General features: G+C 54.8%; 1 protein-coding gene across 1 annotated transcript; it reads right to left on the minus strand.

Moving 5' to 3' along the window:
• Positions 1-3779: 3779 nt before the first annotated feature.
• On the minus strand, positions 3780-12764 carry CEL (carboxyl ester lipase). Its single transcript, XM_008049522.1, has 11 exons — positions 12680-12764; positions 10323-10473; positions 10112-10234; positions 9349-9546; positions 8593-8723; positions 8308-8415; positions 8014-8131; positions 6040-6226; positions 5656-5859; positions 4408-4605; positions 3780-4128 (listed from the first exon to the last, which is right to left on the minus strand). The coding sequence occupies exons 1-11, from the start codon at positions 12743-12745 to the stop codon at positions 3780-3782; spliced, it is 1833 nt and encodes a 610-aa protein (XP_008047713.1). The 5' UTR covers positions 12746-12764.
• Positions 12765-18054: the final 5290 nt, after the last annotated feature.

Here is an 18054-nt window from a genome sequence, read left to right on the forward strand (position 1 = left end):
CGGCCATTGCACTCCAGTCTGGGTGACAGAGTGAGACTCCAACTCAAAAAAAAAAAAGATGCAGCGTGGGGGAAGAGGAGGGATGCCACCAAGACCTTACCAATGAAATGCTGAAACACATACCATCCGGGTGGCGAACATGCACAGTCCTGAACTCACCCGAGGGCCCTCCTGGGCTTCCTGCAACTGGGAGCTACAGTATTAGCACCTAATCAGCAGGGAGCCGGCAGGACCTGGACCACCTCCAGCCTTTCCCTTGCACGTTCTTTCAACTTCATCCTCTGGCTGCAGTCTGTAAAGTCAAAAGCCAGATAGACTGCAGGGCGATTCTGAGTTGTCCCGCCTTCCCAACAGCCGCTGGTGCCACCCAGACTCAGGACAGCACTCACCTCAGCCGGGAAAGCTATTTTAGTCTGTTTTTCATTGCTTGAAACAGAATATCTGAAATTGGGTGATTTATAAAGAAAAGGAACTTATTTCTTACAGTTATGGAGACTGGTGGGTCCAAGGTTGAGGGGTCACATCTGGTGAGGGCTTTCTTGCTGGAAGGGACTCTGCTGGAAGGGACTTGCTGGAAGGGTCTCTCCACGGTAGCACAGAGCATCTCATGGCAAGGGAGCTAGGTGTGCCAATGTGCTATCTCAGGTCTCTCTTTCTTTTATAAAGCCACCAGCTCCCCTCCCAGTATAACCCATTAATCCATCCACCCAGCCAGGGTGCTATCCACCCAGCTTATGCCTGCTATCCCAGCATTTTGGGAGGCTGAGGTCGGAAGATCTCTTGAGGCCAGGAGTTTGAGATCAGCCTAGGCAACATAGAAAGCCCTCATCTCTACAAAAAAAAAAAAAAAAAAAAATTAGCCGGGCATGGTGCGATCACCTGTAGTCCCAGCTACTCAGTAAGTTGAGGCATAAGGATCATCTGAGCCCAGGAAGTCCAGGCATGGTGAGCCATGATCATGTCACTGCACTCCAGTCTGGGTGACAGAGTGAGACTCCAACTCAAAAAAATAAAAAAGAATCTTCTCTCTTGTTTCTGAGTCCCATCCCACTCCACCGTGGCTGTTTAGAAGGTAGATGGGGGATGGGGACGAAAACCCTGGCACTGATCCCAGCACTGGCTCTGGAGTCTCATTGAATTCTTGCTCTGAGTGGCCTTCAGCACGTGGCCTCCTCTCAAGGCCCCATTTCCCTCTAAATATCTGTAAAGGGGGCCAGAGACTGTGGCTCACACCTACAATCCCAGGTCAAGGCGAGGTCAAGGCGAGAGGATTGCATGAGCCCAGGAGTTCGAGACCAGCCAGGGCAAATAGCAAGACACTGTATCTACCAGGAAACTTTTTTTTTTTTTTTGAATTGGAGTCTCACTCTGTCTTCCAGCCTGGAGTGCAGTGGCACGCTCGTGGCCACCACAGCCTCGACCTGTTGGGCTCAGTTGATCCTTCTGCCTCAGCCTCTAAGTAGCTGGAACTACAGCCGCACGCCACCACACCAGGCTTATTTTTATTTATTTATTTATTGATTGATTTATTTATTGTAGAGATGAGGTCTCGTCAAGTTGCCCAGGCTGGTCTCTAACCTGTGGCCTTCTAAAGTGCTAGAATTATAGGCGTGAGACATCACACCCAGCCCTAAAAAACTTTTAAAAATTTGGCCAGACAAGGTGGTGTACATCTGTAGTCCCAGTTACTCAGGAGGCTGAGATGGAAGGATCACTTGAGCCCAGGAGGTTGAGGCTGCTGTGAGCCATGATGGTGCTACTGCACTCCAGCCTGGGCAACAGAATAAGAACTCGATTAAAAAAAAAACGAAAAAGAAAAGAAAAGAGAAATCTGACCAGGTGTGATGGCTCACTCCTGTAATGCCAGCACTTTGGGAGGTGGAGGCAAGAGGATTGCCTGAGTCCAGGGGTTTGAGAGACCAGCTTGGGCAACTTGACAAGAACTTGCCTCTACAATAATTTTTTTTTTTTTTTTGAGTCAGAGTCACACTCTGTCGCCCAGGCTGGAGAGCAGTGCCACACTCCCAGTCACCACAGCCTCAACCTGCTGAGCTGAGGCAATCCTTCTGCCTCAGCCTTCCAAGTAGCCGGAAGTACAGGTGTGTGCCACCACGCCCAACTAATTTTTCTTAATTTATTGTAGAGACGAGGTCTTGCCTAGTTGCCCTGGCTGGTCTTGAACCCCTGGGCCAGGCAACCCTCTCACCTCGGCCTCCCAAAGTGCTTGGATTATAGGCGTGAGCCACTTCACCCTGCCTCTAAAATAAATTTTAAAAAGTAGCTGGGTGTGGTGGCGTGCCACTGTAGTCCCAGCTACCGGCAAGGCTGAGGCTGAAGGATCACCTGAGCTCAGCAGGTCGAGGCTGTGGTGGCCGTGAGCGTGCCACTGCACTCCAGCCTGGGTGACAGAGTGAGACTCCGACTCAAAAAAAAGAAAAATCTGTAGAAGTCAAACATGGGAGTAGCACAGCTCCCATCTCACAAAGCCACAGTGAGGCAAGGCTGGTCAAGTGCTTAGCTTAGTGACCAGGCTCGGATCTTGCAGAGGTGGGATGGGCAAAGCCCAAGACCCTCTCCGACTGCTGCTACTACTCACCCTGCCCACTGTGTAGGGCAAAGCCTAGGTCTCCTTACCCCCAGGAACCAGCAGCCTGGCGCAGGGAGGGGTGGCTTTGGAGAGCTGGGTACCTGGGTCTGCCACTGAACACCTCTGCACCCACTTCCTCCTCTTTAAAATGAGCCTAACTAGGGCAGGCACAGTGGCTCATGCCTATAATCCCACACTTTGGAGGCTGAGGTGAGAGGATTGCCTGAACCCACAGGTTCGAGACTAGTCTGGGCAGCTTGGTGAGACCTCATCTCTACAATAAATCAAAAAATTAGTCGAGTGTGGTGGCATGTGTCTGTAATTTCAGCTACTTGGAAGGCTGAGGCAGAAGGATCGCCTGGATCCAGCGGGTCGAGGCTGGTGTGGCCATGAGGGTGCCACTGCACTCTAGCCTGGGCAACAGAGTGAAACTCTAATTCAAAAATTAAAATTAAAAAATCTGGGGGAATTTTTTGAGGCTAGAGAAGTAACACATGACATCTTTCTCTCTCAAATCAACGAATTAAAATGTGTCTTGAGCCGGGGACTTGGTGGCTCAGCCTGTAATTCCGCGCTTTGGGAGGCTGAGGTGAGTAGATTGCCTGAGCCTGCGGGTTCAAGATCCGCCTGGGCAACTTGGTGAGACCGCATCTCTACAATAAATCAAAAAAATCAGCCGGGTGTGGTAGCGCACGCCTGTTAGTTCCAGCTATTTGAAAGACTGAGGCAGAAGGATCACCGGAGCCCAGCAGGTGGAGGCTGCGGTGGCCAGGCGCAGCCTCTACACTCCAGTCTGGGCGACAGAGTGAGACTCCAACTCAAAAAAATAAAGAAATAAAATAAAATGTGTCTTGGTTCACTGGTTAAAAAAAAATACATAAAATAAAATTAAATTTAAAAATGAGGCTAGTACGGTCAACATCCCAGAGCCTGGGGACAGACGGAGACGATGCGGTGACGTGTCGTGCCCAGTGCTTTTTTGGTTTACTTTTTGGTTCATTGCAGAGTTGAGGTCTCGCCAGTGCTTGGGGATGGCAGGGTGACTGAGGGCCCCGGCTTCCTCTGGCTGGGTCTCAAGAGCAGAGGAAGACGCCAGACAGAAAGATGAAGTTTTATTCAGGAAGAGCCCAGGAGGGGAAGAGGGCCCTGGGGTCCCACCCTTGTGGCCTCTTGGGACCGAGGCTCATGGGGACTAGAAGCCAATGACTGTGGGCATCTGAGCCCCCTCGGAGTCATCTGTGGGGGGCACGGGGTCGGCCTCAGAGTCTCCCGTGGGGGGGACAGGGGCAGCCTCGGAGTCCCCAGTGGGAGGCACGGGGGCGGCCTCAGAATCTCCCATGGGGGGTTCAGGGGTGGCCCCATCGCCGGTCACGGTGGGCAGCGCCTGGTAGGTGAGTGTCCAGTAGCGCAAGTAGTGGGTCCGCAGCTGCTGCTTCATGGAGCTGCCGTTGATCTTCTTGGTGATCTCCAGGTAGTTGCCGTTCTCCGTGGTGTAGGGTTCCCAGTGCGTGGGCACGGCAGAGTGGCCCATGTTGGGGTCCCTGCAGAGTGAGAAGGGGCTGAGCGGAGGCTGGGGACTCTCAGGGGGCTGGAGATCCATGCCCAGCTCTGCCTCCATGCCTGAGCAGTCCCCTGCCCTCCCAGCTGGCCCTGGGCACAGACTGAGCACGCACGTGGGCGATGTGAGCTCTTATCCTCACATACTACGGGGATGCCGAGGCTTGGGAGGTTAAGCGACACGCCCGTCCCCCAGCCGGCAAGGGAGGGAACAGGGCCGGGTGGCAGGACGCTCTCGGCCCCGGGTGCCCCCCACACCTTACCCTGTTCTGGCAAAGTTGGTCCAGTAGGCGATCATGGCCTTGGAGACGGTCCTATCTTGGGGCCGGTAGCCCAGGGGCGTGGCGAAGGGCTTCCCAAAGACGTACTGGATGTCATCGGCGTGGTCGGCTCCCACCCATTTGGGGTAGACGGGCATCCGAGAGGGGTGGGCAAACAGGTAGGTATAGGTCTTGGCACTCCTGGAGGGGGGGAGTAGGCAGGGTGCTCACCTTGGACGCCTAGCCCTGAGATGGGCCCTGGGAAAAGGAAGGGCCGGTGGAACTCACTGAAAGAGACTGCCATTCTTTACCGGGGAAGTGGAAGCTGTGGACCAAACTCATGGAGTTGTGGGCGCTGCGATTTCGGTTGTATTTATTACCTCACCACTGTAAAACACTCTGAGGATCTTCCTCCCAAATTTAGTGTCAAGGAAGATCTTTTTCTCTCCAAGTGAATTTGCATTCTTCATTTGATTGGACAAGGTGTATACACCCTCAGTTGTTTCCGTTTTTGCCTTGACTGACAGGAAGCTCAGAGCTAAATGTATGGCTTATTATTTATTTATTTATGTGTTTGCTTGTTTATTTATTTATTTGAGTTGGAGTCTCACTCCCATCACTTGAGTCTAGGAGTTCAAGACCAGCCTGATCAACATAGCGAAACCTCGTCTGTACAAAAAATTTTTAGCTGGGCTCGGTGGCTCTGCCTGTAATCCCGCACCTTTGGGAGGCTGAGGTGAGTGAATTGCCTGAGCCTGTGGGTTCGAGACCCGCCTGGGCAGCGAGACCTCATCTCTACAATAAATAAAAAAATCAGTTGGGTGTGATGGTGCATGCCTGTAATTCTGGCTACTCGGAAGGCTGAGGCGGAAGGATCGCCGGAGCCCAGCAGGCCGAGGCTGCGGTGGCCGGGAGCAGCTACGGCGCACTCCAGTCTGGGCGACAGAGTGAGACTCCAACTCAAAAAACAAACAAAAAGAGCTCTCCAACGGGAAGGACTGTGTGATATAGGGCTGGGCAGGGCAGTGGGCTGTGGGAGGGCTCTGTAAACCTCCTGAGGCTGGGAGGTAAAAGGAGCCCCCCGAGAGTCTAGCCAGCTCAGGAAAGTGGATCCTGCAGGCATGGATGGGGACTCAAGTTCGGCTTTCCCAGGCAACCCAGACACCTGTGAGCTGCCCTCGGCGAGGCCTCAGCAGGAAGTTGCCACATTCCATGGGCCCCCCAGAGGGCCACCCCTGCCCGTATCCTCACTTGGCATTGGCTCTGTGCTGGGCCAGGGCGATCTCCGTGGGCACCAGGAAGAGGATGTCGGTCTCAAAGTCCACCACGGTCTTCTTCTTGGTCTCTTGAGTTGGGTTTTGGGCCCAGGACGCGGTATAGACATCAAAGGCGGACTTGGCGCCTCTGAGCCCCTTGGTGATGGTGAGCCCGCTGACCAGCTTGTAGAAGTCCTCACTGTGGGAACCAAGTAGACATGACACTCTCCCAGTGCACACCCACCCCGACTGGTGTGTCTTATGCCCGATGACCCAGCTAACGCCTTCTGCCTCTGGGCTGTCCCCTCCCCAAGGCAATTCCTTCCCAAGGGCCCTCCAGCCCGTGTCACCCTGGGTCCCGTGGCCCCTGCTTACTTACTCTGTGACCTCCTTGTTATCCTTTTTGATGGCCGGCATGTCAATGGTGGCAAAGATGTGTCCGTCCATGTTGTTGGTCCCTGCTATGTAGTCGATGTCGGCGGCGTTGGCATATAGGTTGACAGGGTCATCGGGGATAAAGTCTCCATCGATGACAGGGACAAAGCCCAGATAGTGCAGCATGGGGTCTGGGTGGGAGAGTCAAAAGGTTTTTCTTGCACCTTCTCACGCTCACCTTGCCCCTAGGGGCTGGAGTTGAGATCTCTGCCCCTCTCTGATCTAACACAGGATTTCTCGGCCTTGGTGCCGGGGGCAGCGTCTGGGGCAGGATCGTTCTGGGCCGTGGAGCATCCCATGCGGTGTAGGGCATTTAGCAGTATCCCTGGCCCCGACCCACCAGGAGTCAGTAGCACTTCCCTCCCCGGCTGCGACAGTCACAGATGTCTCCAGACTTTGCCCCATGACCCCAGGCTGTCCCCAGGTTGAGAACCACTGGTCTAGGGCTTCCGTGTCAGACCCTCCCTCTCCTCAGCTGAGGGCCCCGATAGAGAAGGAGACACCCTCTCTCGGGGCTGGGTTCTAGTCTATTTGCCAAAAATTGTGCAAGGTCTGCCTTGCCCTACAGAACCCCTGGACTGGCCCTCAGAGGACCACGCGGCTGGTAGGGGCAAGGTAGGCACCGGCGGTCATTAGACCCAGGACAGCCCATGTTCCTTCCAGCTATGGTTCCTTCGGGGCCATCTTGTTTGTTTGGTGGTGTCTTGCCTGGAGCCTACTGTTTAACTCACATTAGCTAAAGAAACAAACAATAGAGCTTCGTTGTACTTCACCTTAGAAGAACGCACAAGAGATAGCCACAGCCCCCCAAGCTGACGAGGCTGACATTTCTGGGTATTTGCCGAAGGGGTCCCCAGGCCTTCCCGGGGTACAGAATAATCGAGCAGCAAGGGCCAAACGCTACAGTAGGTACTCAGTAAGTGCTGAATGAATGAATGAGTAGTTATCTACAAAGCCTCTTGGTCTGGGGTCTGTGACTCTCCCTAAAACTACATGAAAATGACTATATATGTTTGCATTGTGTGGGGAGGGGAAGAAGCCAAATGCTCATCTGTTTCTTTTTTTTTTTTTTTTTTTTTTGCGTTGGAGTCTCACTCTGTTGCCCAGCCTGGAGTACACTTGTGGCCACCGCAGCCTCGACCTGCTGGGCTCAGATGATCCTTCTACCTCAGTCTTTCGAGTAGCTGGAACCACAGGCATGTGCCACCACGCCTGGCTAAGTTTTTTATTTACTGTACAGGCGAGGTGTCACCAAGTTGTCCGGGCTGGTCTCAAACCCCTTGGCTTAGGCAATCCTCTCACCTCTGACTCCCAAAGTGTTGGAATTACAGGCGTGAGCCACTGCGCTTGGCCTGTCATCAGTTTCTTAAAGGGGGATGTCTAGCTGGGTAGGATGGCTCACACTTATAATCCTAGCACTCTGGGAGGCCGAGATGGGAGGAGCACTTGTGGTCAGGAGTTCTAGACCAGCCTGGGCAACATAACAGGACCTCATCTCTACAAAACAGTAGCCAGGTGTGATGTCACGCACCTGTAGTCCCCACTACTCAGAAGGCTGAGGGAGGAGGATCACCTGAGTCCAGGAGGTTGAGGCTTTGGGAAGCTGAGATTGTATGCTACTGTACTCCAGACGTGGTGACAGAAGCGAGACTCCGACTAAAAAAAAAGCAAGGGGTTGGGGGAGTGTCTGTGACTCGTGGAGGATAAGAAAAATGGCTCCTTCCTTCCCTTACAGCTGGGACAACTGGGACCTGCAGGGGTTGGGGTGGCAGCGAGCTGCCTAGGGACACCAGCTAGTTGGTGACAGGCCAGGCCCCAGCCCTGGCACCTTCTTCTCTTCTGCAGGGCACTCCCCTTTCCTGCTGGGAGGTGTCCTCCCACCTCGAGACCCCATCCCCCACCCAGAGCACCCACTTACACTCCATGCCTGCCAGGGGCATCTTATAGGCCAGTGTCAGGGCTCGGGGGTCAGTGACCTTCAGACACTTGGCCATCCGGGCGGTATCGTCCACGGGGCAGCCTACCTTTTCGGCCACCTGCAGGCAGGGAAAGGTAGGTAGGTAAGGCCGAGGCTCGGGGCACAGAGCCATTTGGGAGCAAGGATGGGGTTCAGGATAGAGAATGGAAATGAGGCAGACCCCCAACTGGGTGTCTAAACGGAGCCCCGCCCCTGTCCACCCCTCCCCCACCTACCCCTTCCCCGGCCACTTACCCTTTTGGCCCAGAAGAGTGGGTTCTTCTGGATGACCCAGGGGCTCAGCGCCACACCACTCTGGCTGATGGCTCGCCGGATGAGGCCCTTGTTGTAGGGGGAGAGGGTCTGCAACCCCCAGAAGTCCTGTCACCAAGGCTGTACCCCACGCCTCCCTCCCCGGGCTTCATCAAGGATACCCCCACGCCTCAGCTCCCACCCCACTCTCCTCTTTCCATCCTCCTGTCCCCCTGAGCTCCCTCCCAAGCCCTTGGGACAGGCCCTCCCCTCCAGGGGTCCCCAGACCTGCAGAGAGACACTGGCAGCTCCAGCTGACTCCCCAAAGATGGTGATGTTGTTGGGGTCCCCGCCGAAGGCCACGATGTTCCTCTTCACCCATGCGATGGCCATGTGTTGGTCCCGAAGACCATAGTTACCTGGGGGCGAGGCAGGGGCAGGGGCCATCATTCAGGGCCCTTCGCGGGGCTGGCGGGGGACGTGGCCCAGCATGTTGTGGGTGCAAGTCCACATGAGAGGGATGGAAACGTCCTCAGCAGTATTGAGATCCTCCTGGGAGGTGCCCCCCACCTCGAGACCCCATCCCGCCACCCAGAGCACCCACTCACACTTCACGCCTGCTGGGGGCATCTGATGGGCTAGGGTCAGGGCTAGGGGGTCCCGAGCCCCGGATGGCAAATGGCGGGTCCCCGGGAGGCTGGGAAGGGCAGGTATCAGGGAGTGGGGCTCGGGACAGGGACGGGACGTTCGTCTCTCCTCCTCCCCCTCTCTCATGTCCTTGGGTATCTCTGCCTCAGTGTGTCACTTTCTGTCTCCCACTCAGCCTCCCTGTCCCTTCTCCCCTGATCTCTCTCTGAACCTCGGTCTGCCTGCTGCCTGTCTGCTCCTCAGCCTCCTGTTTCGCTAGGGCTGCCAGGGGGCTCCCGTATCTCACCATTCGACTCCAGCTTCCGGGCCTTTCTGAGTGACCCCCAGGAGTGGTGTGGGCGGAGGGGGCTCAGCACACTCGCCGTCCCACCCCCAGGGCTGAAGGCATCCACGTACCTGGCAGATTGGCGTCCCCAGTGCTCAGGAAGCCAAGGGGGCCGACACGGTAGTTGAAAGTGACCACAATGACGTTGCCACGCGTGGCGATCTCCTGCCCGTCATACAGGTAGTTGTTGCCGAAGTTGGCCCCGTGGCCGGCCCCCATGAGGAAGGCACCTCCGTAGATCCAGATCATGACAGGCAGGTCCCGGGAGACTGGGATGGGGAAGAGGCTGGTGACCCCAGATGCCCCCCTGGACCCTTTGCCCAGCCGGTCCCCTACCCCCACGCAGCAGGCACTGGGGGAGGACCTCCAAGGCACTCTGCCCCAGGCTGGGGTCCTGCAATGGGAGACCCCTCCTGCCTCTGCAGGACTGCAGGGAAGTTCAGCTCTGCGGCCCCCAGACCCAAGCCAGGAGCAGGGCAGGGCGCTGACTGCTTGGGAGTTTCCCTTAGGGTTTTGTTTGTGTGTTTCTGAGTCGAGGTCTCACTCTGTCACCAAGGCTGGAGTGCCGAGGCATAATCATAGCTCACCGCAGCCTCGACCTCGGGTCATCCTCCTGCCTCCACCTCCCAAGTAGCTGAGACTATAGACATGCACCACCATACGTGGCTCCTTGTTTAAATTTTTTGTGGAGACAGGTCTGGTCATGTTGTCCAGGCTCATCTCAAACTCCGGAGCTCAAGCAACCCTCCCGCCTTGGCCTCCCAAAGTGCTGGGATTGCAGGCACGCACCCCTGAGGCAGGCCGCCCTTGGGGAGTGGGGGAAGGGAGCCAGACCTTGCTTCCTGCCCTGGGGGACCCAGATGTTGAGGTACAGGCAGTCTTCATCCCCGTAGGTGTTGTCCTGGGTGATGGTGGCCTGCAGGCATCGCTTCTTGAAGCTCTTGGCCTTCAGGGTCCCTGCAGGCGGTGGGAGGGGCTGGCGTGAGGACTGCGGCCGCCCACACCACCCCCGCCGCAGGGCTGCCCGGCGCCCATCTGCTCCCACCTTGCCAGCCAGGGTGTCGCTGGGGGTTCTCCAAGGCCTTGGTGGGGGCAGCGAAGGGGATGCCCTTAAAGATGTCCACCGAGTCACCCAAGAGACCAAGCTTCTTGTTGACGCCTTCCACGAAACCACCTTCTGTGTACACGGCGCCCAGCTGGGAGGGAGACATGGGTGGGTCAGGCAGGCCCAGGCCTGGTGGGCCCAAATCTGGATGGGCGAACTTCGCAAGTCTCCCCAGAGACAGCGTCCAAGGGGAACAAAGCCCTGCCACTTGCCTGTGGGCTTGGGGAGCCAGCTTACTGCTTCCCATCCTGCTTCTGGGGCGGTCCTGCTCCCCAGACCTCAGAGGAAACAGTTCAACCAGCCTTCTCAGGCCTTAAAGGGAGCCATCCGAGAGGCAGGGTGGAGGCTTGGTATTGGGTATGGCTGTCTGTCTAGCTGTGACTTTGAGCCTGGTTCCCCATCTATAAGCTGAGAGAAAATAGTGTCTCCTTGTGACCTGTTTGTCCAGCCGCCAGTAGTAGTAGCTGCTCGGTGTACACTGCATGTCTCATACCTTCCCGAGGGGAGGGTCCCTCTTTCTTTCTCCTCCCCTGTCTCCCCCAGGGATCCTGTGACTTGTTCCTGGCACCCAGGGAGGACAGTTGAAGGGCAGACTTTGTAGATATCCCAGGGGAGCTCGTGCAGCCTCCTGATTCTCCCTCTTGCAGTGGGGTGCAGAGGGGCGATATTGAGCTGCTGGGGGACCTCTCAGCACCCCACAAGTACCTAGCAGGCTAGGCACGGAGCTGGTGACCCGATGCCCAAGTGCTCACAGCCCCTGTGCTCCCTCCTGGAAAAGACTTCACCGGGGATCTCCTTACTCCGCCCTGGGCCCTGAGAACCACTGCCACGAGCCAAGGCATCCATCCCCATGAGGGATCTGGGAGTTGAGGCTCATTTGCCCTCTGTCCCTGAGGAAACTGAGGCTCAGGGCTTCCTGGCTGACGTAACCTGCTGGGAAGCAGCAGTCTGTCCCAGGACCACCTCGTCTGTCCTGGACAAGCACAGGAGGAAAGGCAGGGGCAGGGTCACTGCTTCCTGGCTCTCCCCTGTGCCGGGTACCAAGTGGGGAAGGGCAGGCGGCCCCACACCCTCAGGCCCAGTCGGTCCCAGCAGCCCTTTGAATTCTAGGCTGATGGCTAGTATAAAGGCGAGTTGGAACCAGAAAGGAAGAAGCCAAAAGCAACACCTGCAGGCGTCTTGGGTAACACCTTCTTGTTCCAGCCAACCCCATTCCTAATGCCTTGGGGCAGGGACAGAGGGCCAAGTCAGTCCCTGGGGAGGGGAAGTCATCTCTGAGAAGCATCTCCCTGTGACTGAAATTGGCCTGAGGGCCTTGGAGTGGGGTGCAGAGGGGTGATATTGAGCTGCTGGGGGACCTCTCAGCACCCCACAAGGAACTCAAGAAGAGGGTGAACGCCCTGCTAAGGAAGCCCAGGACTAGGTTCAAGGGTCCCAGGGGCGGGGGCATGGGGCACAGGCTGGCTGGAGGGGTCTCTAGGGCCTGAGGCAGCAGGTGGGACAACAGTGTGGTGGGGGTCCGGGGTCCCCTGCACGAGTCCTGCCGAGGCAGGAACTGGACCGGGTACCCGTATGTCTATCTGTGGCTCTTGGGGGATCCTGTGACTTGTTCCTGGCACCCAGGGAGGACAGTTGAAGGGCAGACTTTGTAGATATCCCAGGGGAGCTCGTGCAACCTCCTGATTCTCCCTCTTGCAGGAGCTGGGCACACCCTAGACAGGGCTAAATCCTTTTCGGGAGGAACGAGAAACGGAGTGTGTGCCGAAGCTGGACCCCTGACATGGAGCAGCCCAGGTTTCAGGCCAGAAGGTGGTGGCTGTGGTTGCTGGGCAAACTGCCTGTCTGCCCTGGACCTGTTTCCCCTTCTGTGAGATGGGGACAACATTGAGGAATGTTGTGGGGAGGGTCGCCAGACTTCGCCAACAAGAATTCAAGAGGCCCAGTGACAGCTAAATTTCAGATAAACCATGAATCGCTGCTTAGCATAAGTATGTTCCAAAAATTACCTGGGACTGACTCGTACCCGAAATTGCTCGTGGTTTATCTGAAGTTCCAATTTAATTGGGCCCCCTGTATGTTGCCCAGCAGCCGGAGCTACCACGTGAACGCGTGATGGAGTGCGGACCTGTGAAGTGAGATCCCAGGGACCGCTGTGGGACCATTGCTGGGCTCTCTGTCTCTGGTGGGCTCTCTCTGCTGTGACTGTCGGTCTTCCCGCCTCTGGGCCCTAGCCCCCCCGGTGTACAGATCCAGTCTGGGAAAGGAGCGTGGACCCCGGCCCCTCTGCTCTTGCCTACCTTGGCGGAGCTCGCCACCGCCCAGCAGCAGGCGAGGCTCAAGACAACCAGCTCCAGTCGCCCCATGGTGCGTGTCTGCCTCTGGGTGGCCCTCCCTCTGGACCCCAGGTATTTATGGAGCCGGAGCCAAGGTCGTATGCTTGTGCATGCGCTCTCAGGGACACACACATGCGCACACACATGCACACACCGGTGTAGTGACGTCCCATCTTTCCCAGGGCTGACTGCTCATGGGTGCCCGGGTGTCCACAGCACACCTGTGCAGGTTACTGTCTACCTGGGAACAGAGGCAGGTGGCAGGGTGGGAGACTTCGAGGGCCAAGGTCCCTGCCTCCTGGCTCATTCACAGGGCTTGGTGTCACCCTCAGAGAAATAACCGGTTTCGTCTCCATGCCCTGCCTGTCCCGGGCCCTGTGGAGGGAGTTCACAGGGGACCGGGCATGTGACTTCTGGGACAGAGAGGGCGTATGCCACTGGGCACCCGTGTGGCTGACCCCTGTCATCTCACTGAGGGCCCACTGAGCACAGTCTAAGCTGGGTGCAGGGCCCAGGGCAGCACAAGGCAACCCCACGCAAGGGTGTGGGGGAGGGAGGTGTCACCATCCGGCATGTCATCATCTGGGAGGTGTCACCATCACCATCTGGGAGGGGACAAGAGATCCTGGGTGGGCACGGGAGTGGTCAAAGCGGGGGTGCTCTAGTCCAGCCTTGAGGGCTTCCCTGAGGAAAGAAAGGGCCCAAGCAAAGGTCCCGGGGCAGAGAGAAACCGAGGCAGGGAGGGAGAGAGACAAGAGCAGAGGGAGGAGGTCAGCAGATGCTGCCACTGATGCTTTCTGTGAACCCGTGTGACTCTGGTAGCCAGAAGAGGCTGTGAAAAGTGAAAGACCACCGTGAGCAAACCCTAGAGGTGGTGCCTGCAAGCTCAGCCACCCCTGAGGTCACCTGGCCCCGGAGACATCCAGATGGCGGCTTCAGCCACTACACAGTCCCCTGCAGAGACGGGCCTGGCAGCCCGGTGCCCAGTCTGCAACCTGTGTCTTGCTCACCGGCCATGGCCTCGCCAGCGTCTGGGTCTTCATGAGGCACAGTGGGCAGAGAGGCTGGAGAAAGGTGGGATGGAGGAGCCAGGACAGAGGGAAGGGGCATGGGGTGGGTACAAGAGGAAATTGCCCAGCTAGCCCAACTCTGAGAACTCTTCTAAATGAAGGAAGTAATTCTGAACTGGGCAGGGGACAGGGTGTAGTGGGGGAAGGGGACAGTGGAGACGTTTTGTGTCAAGGATGTTCATGATGGTGTTATTGAGGAAAGGGATGGAAGGCGCGGGTGCAGAAAGAAGCAAGGGAGGGACGAGGGAAAGGAGGCCGACTTTTTTACATATCCTTTTTTTTTTTGTCAGAGTCTCACTCTGTCGCCCAGGCTGGAATGCAGTGGCATGCTCACGGCCACCGCAGCCTCCACCTTTTGGGCTCAGGCGATCCTTCCACCTCAGCCCTCCAAGTAGCTGGAACCACAGGCATGCCTGGCTAAACTTTTAATTTATTGTAGAGACGAGGTCTCGCCAAGTTGCCCAGGCTGGTCTTGAATCCCTGGGTTCAGGCGATCCTCTCACCTCAGCTTCCCAAAGTGCTGGGATGACAGGCTGAGCCACCGAGCCCAGCCTTACATTTACTTTTTAAAAGCAGTTTTAGGTTCACAGCAAGATCAGAGGAAGGTGCAAGGTTTCCCACTCCTCTGTCCTGCCCCTTCACGCACAGTCTCCCCGCCAATGTCCACCCCCGTAGGGTGGTGCCTTTGTTACACTTGGCAAACCTACACTGACACGTCATGATCACCCGGAGTCCAGAGTTGACATGAGGGCTCCCTCCTGGTGCTGCACATTCTATGGGTTTGGACCAGTGTAGAATGTCCATCATGACAGTATCACACAGAGTTTCACTGCCTAAACATCCCCCATGCTCTACTTGCTCATGCCTGTTCATCCCTTCCTTGCTCCAGCCCCGCCAACCACTGATCTTTTTGCCGTCGCCATAGTTTTACTTCTTCCAGAATGTCATACAGTTGGAGTCCTGCAGTAGGTAGCCTCCTCGGATTGGCTTCCTTCACTTAGTGGTATGCATTAAGTTTCCGCCGTGACTTTTCCTGGCTTGCTAGCTCATTTCTTTTTAGCATGGAAAAATAGCCCATTGTCTGGATGAGCTAGTTTATTTATCCATTAATCTACTGAAGGCCATCTCGGTGCTTCCAAGATTTGGCAATTATATACATATTTTATATATCTATCTTCCTATATATGCTGCAAACATCTATCTGCGTGGACACAAGTCTTCAACTCCTTTGGGTAAGTACTAAGGTGTGTAATTGCTGAATCATATGGCAGATTATGTTATTTCTTTTTTTTCTTTACAGATAGGGTCTCGTTATTTTGCCCAGGCTGGTCTCAAACTCCTGGCTTCAAGCGATCCTCCTACCTCAGCCTCCCAAAGTGCTAGGATTACAGGAGTGAGCCACACCTGGGCTATGCTTTATTTTTAAAGAAACTGTCACATTGTTTTCCAAAATAGCTGTACGTAATATCTTTTATTTCCAACAGCAGTGAATGAGAGTTCTGGTTGCTCACATCCTCGTCAGCATTTGGTGTTGTTTTTTGAATTTTGGCCATTCTTACAGGTATCCAGTAGTGTCTATTGTCACTTCCCTGATGATATCTGATGTGGGGCACCTTCTCATACATTTATCTGCTTCCCTTGTTGAGGTGTCTGTTAAGGTCTTTGACCCATTTTGTAATTGGGTTGTCCTCTTACTATTTTAAGAGTTGTCTATTTTGAATAAGTTTTGTTTTGTTTTTGTTTTTTTGAGTTGGAGTCTCACTCTGTTGCCCAGGCTGGAGTGCAGTGGCATGTTCACGGCCACTGCAGCCTCGACCTGCTGGGCTCCAGCGATCCTTCCACCTCAGCCTTCCAAGTAGCTGGAATTACAGGCACATGCCACCATACCTGGCTATTTATTTATTTATTGTAGAGATAAGGTCTCACCAAGTTTCCCAGGGTGGTCTCGAACCCGTAGGCTCAGGCAATCCCCTCACCTCGGCCTCCCAAAGTGCTGGGATTATAGGCATGAACCACCGCCCCTGGCCTGGATAACAGTCCTTTATCGGATGTCTTTGGTTAATACTTTCTTCCAGTATGTGGCTTGGGCTTGTCTTTTATTCTCTTAACAGAATCTTGCCCGGCATGGTGACTCACACCTGTAATCCCAGCACTTTGGGAGGTGGAGGTGGGAGGATTGCCTGAGCCCAAAGATTCAAGACCAGCCTGGGTAACTTGGCAAGACCTCATCTCTACAAAAAATAAAAAAATTAGCAGGACGTGGTGGTGCATGTAGTTCCAGCTACTTGGAAGACTGAGGCGGAAGGAGTGCCTGAGTCTAGCAGATTGAGGCTGCGATGGCTGCGAGCATGCCACCGCACTCCAGCCTGGGTGACAGTGAGATTCCAACTCAAAAAACAAAAGACAGTATCTTTTGCAAAACAGAAATGCTTACTTTTAATGAAGTTGAGCTTATCAGTTATTTCACATCTAGTGCCTTTGGTCTTGTTCTAAAAAGTCATTGCCAAACCCAAGGTCATCTAGATTTTTCTCTTATATTATCTTCTAGGACTTTTGTAGTTCTGCGTTTTACATTTAGGTCTGTGATCCATTTTGAATTAGTTTTTCAAGAGAGTATGAGGTCTGAGTCTAGACTCACTTTGTTGCATGTGGATGTCCAATTGTTCTCGCACCATGGAGGCCTACATTTAACCATAAGGGGTGGCTATTTACTTATTTTAACACGGGACCCCACATGGTCCTGCACAGAGTAGGTGGTCAATAGACACTGAATGAAGACAGAATGACTATTCCCAGAAATACCTAAGAGATGAATATTGTTTATCCAGTGAGAAAAATCACCAGTTGGTTTCCAGGATTCATTTGTCCAGTGTTTAGCAGATCCTGCTTTAGAGAATTGCATCCATTTGATCCAAAAGATGCAGCCAACGTGTGAGAACTTGGGGCTTCCTTGGAGCCCTGTGGATTCACCCCTGGGCAGGACTGATTTGTGCCCAGCCCTCCTCCCTGGTGTGGCTTGTGAGGGACCCACCAGGCAACAGACTCAGCTACTGCTTTTCCTGTCCCAGGCCACTTTTGACTCCTTTGTTCTAATGAAAGGCTGGGACGGAAAATCCCACAACGCCAGGAGCAGGGTGTGGTCGTGGCACACCAGCAGCGTGATGGTCATTTGGTGGACAAAATGTAACCCCAAAGTCTGGATATGCAGTTCTGAACCCTGTGGGGGCCTGGGATGCCACTGATGTTGGGTGCACATATTTGTGGGTATGCATTTTCCTGTGGAAAGATGCCAGGGCTCTCAATGGATATGTGAGGAGTCTGTGACCTCCCCAAAAGGCTAGGCTGGAAGGATCACTTTCAGAAAGATATAACTGACAAAGTAGAAAACCAAAGTTGATCTAGTAGCACATGGAGCCTAGACAAATACTTTAACATTCCAAGGGAAAAAGTTTTCCTGGAAGGGCAAATGCACTTGGGTCAACATCCTACAAGGCAGAATCACAAAGCAGACACAGGTCCAGCCCTGATGCTGCGCATCCAGCTGTGTGGCCTGGGCCAGTGTCTTTGTCTCTCTGAATTTCTTTCTTTTTTTTTTTTTTGAGTTGGAGTCTCACCCTGTCGCCCAGACTGGAGTGCAGTAGTACGCTCCCGGCCACTGCAACCTCAACCTGCTGGGCTGCGGCGATCCTTCTGCCTGAGTCTTCCAAGTAACCGGAACTACAGGTGCGTGCTACCACACCCAGCTAGTTTTTGATTTACTGTAGAGATGAGGTATCGCCAAGTTGCCCGGGCGGGTCTTGAGCCCGTGGGTTCAGGCAATTCACTCACCTCGGCCTCCCAAAGCGCTGGGATTACAGGCTGAGCCACCGAGCCCAGCCTCTTTTTTTTTTTTTTTCCCAGTTTGAGTCTCACTCTGTTGTCGGCTGGAGTGCAGTGCCACACTCATGGTCACCATAGTCTCGACCTGCTGGGCTCAGGAGATCCTCCCACTTCAGCCTTCCAAATAGCTGAAACCACCGATACACACCACCACACCTGGCTAATTTTTTGAATTACTGTAGAGACAAGGTCTTGCCGAGTTGCTCAGGCTGGTCTCAAACCCCTGGGCTCAGGCAATCCTCTTGCCTCTGCCTCCCAAAGTGCTGGGATTATAGGCGTGAGCCACAGTGCCCGGCTGTCTCTCTGAATTTCATGTTTCCCCGTCAATATCCTCCCTTTGGAAAACTCTGGATGAGATGTTCTTGGCACAACAAATACTGTGTCTACAGT

Source organism: Carlito syrichta, unplaced genomic scaffold (assembly GCF_000164805.1).
Source record: "Carlito syrichta isolate Samal-C Ts95f unplaced genomic scaffold, Tarsius_syrichta-2.0.1 Scaffold135706, whole genome shotgun sequence".
Taxonomy (NCBI): domain Eukaryota; kingdom Metazoa; phylum Chordata; class Mammalia; order Primates; family Tarsiidae; genus Carlito; species Carlito syrichta.

Excerpts from the sequence above, each read along its gene's own strand:
- CEL (XM_008049522.1), bottom strand. The coding sequence starts at position 12,745 with ATGGGGCGACTGGAGCTGGTTGTCTTGAGCCTCGCCTGCTGCTGGGCG. Across the intron at positions 10,474-12,679 it reads CGGTGGCGAGCTCCGCCAAG|CTGGGCGCCGTGTACACAGA; the intron begins GTAGGCAAGAGC and ends TCTCCCTCCCAG. Across the intron at positions 8,132-8,307 it reads CACTCTTCTGGGCCAAAAGG|GTGGCCGAAAAGGTAGGCTG; the intron begins GTAAGTGGCCGG and ends CCCTGCCTGCAG.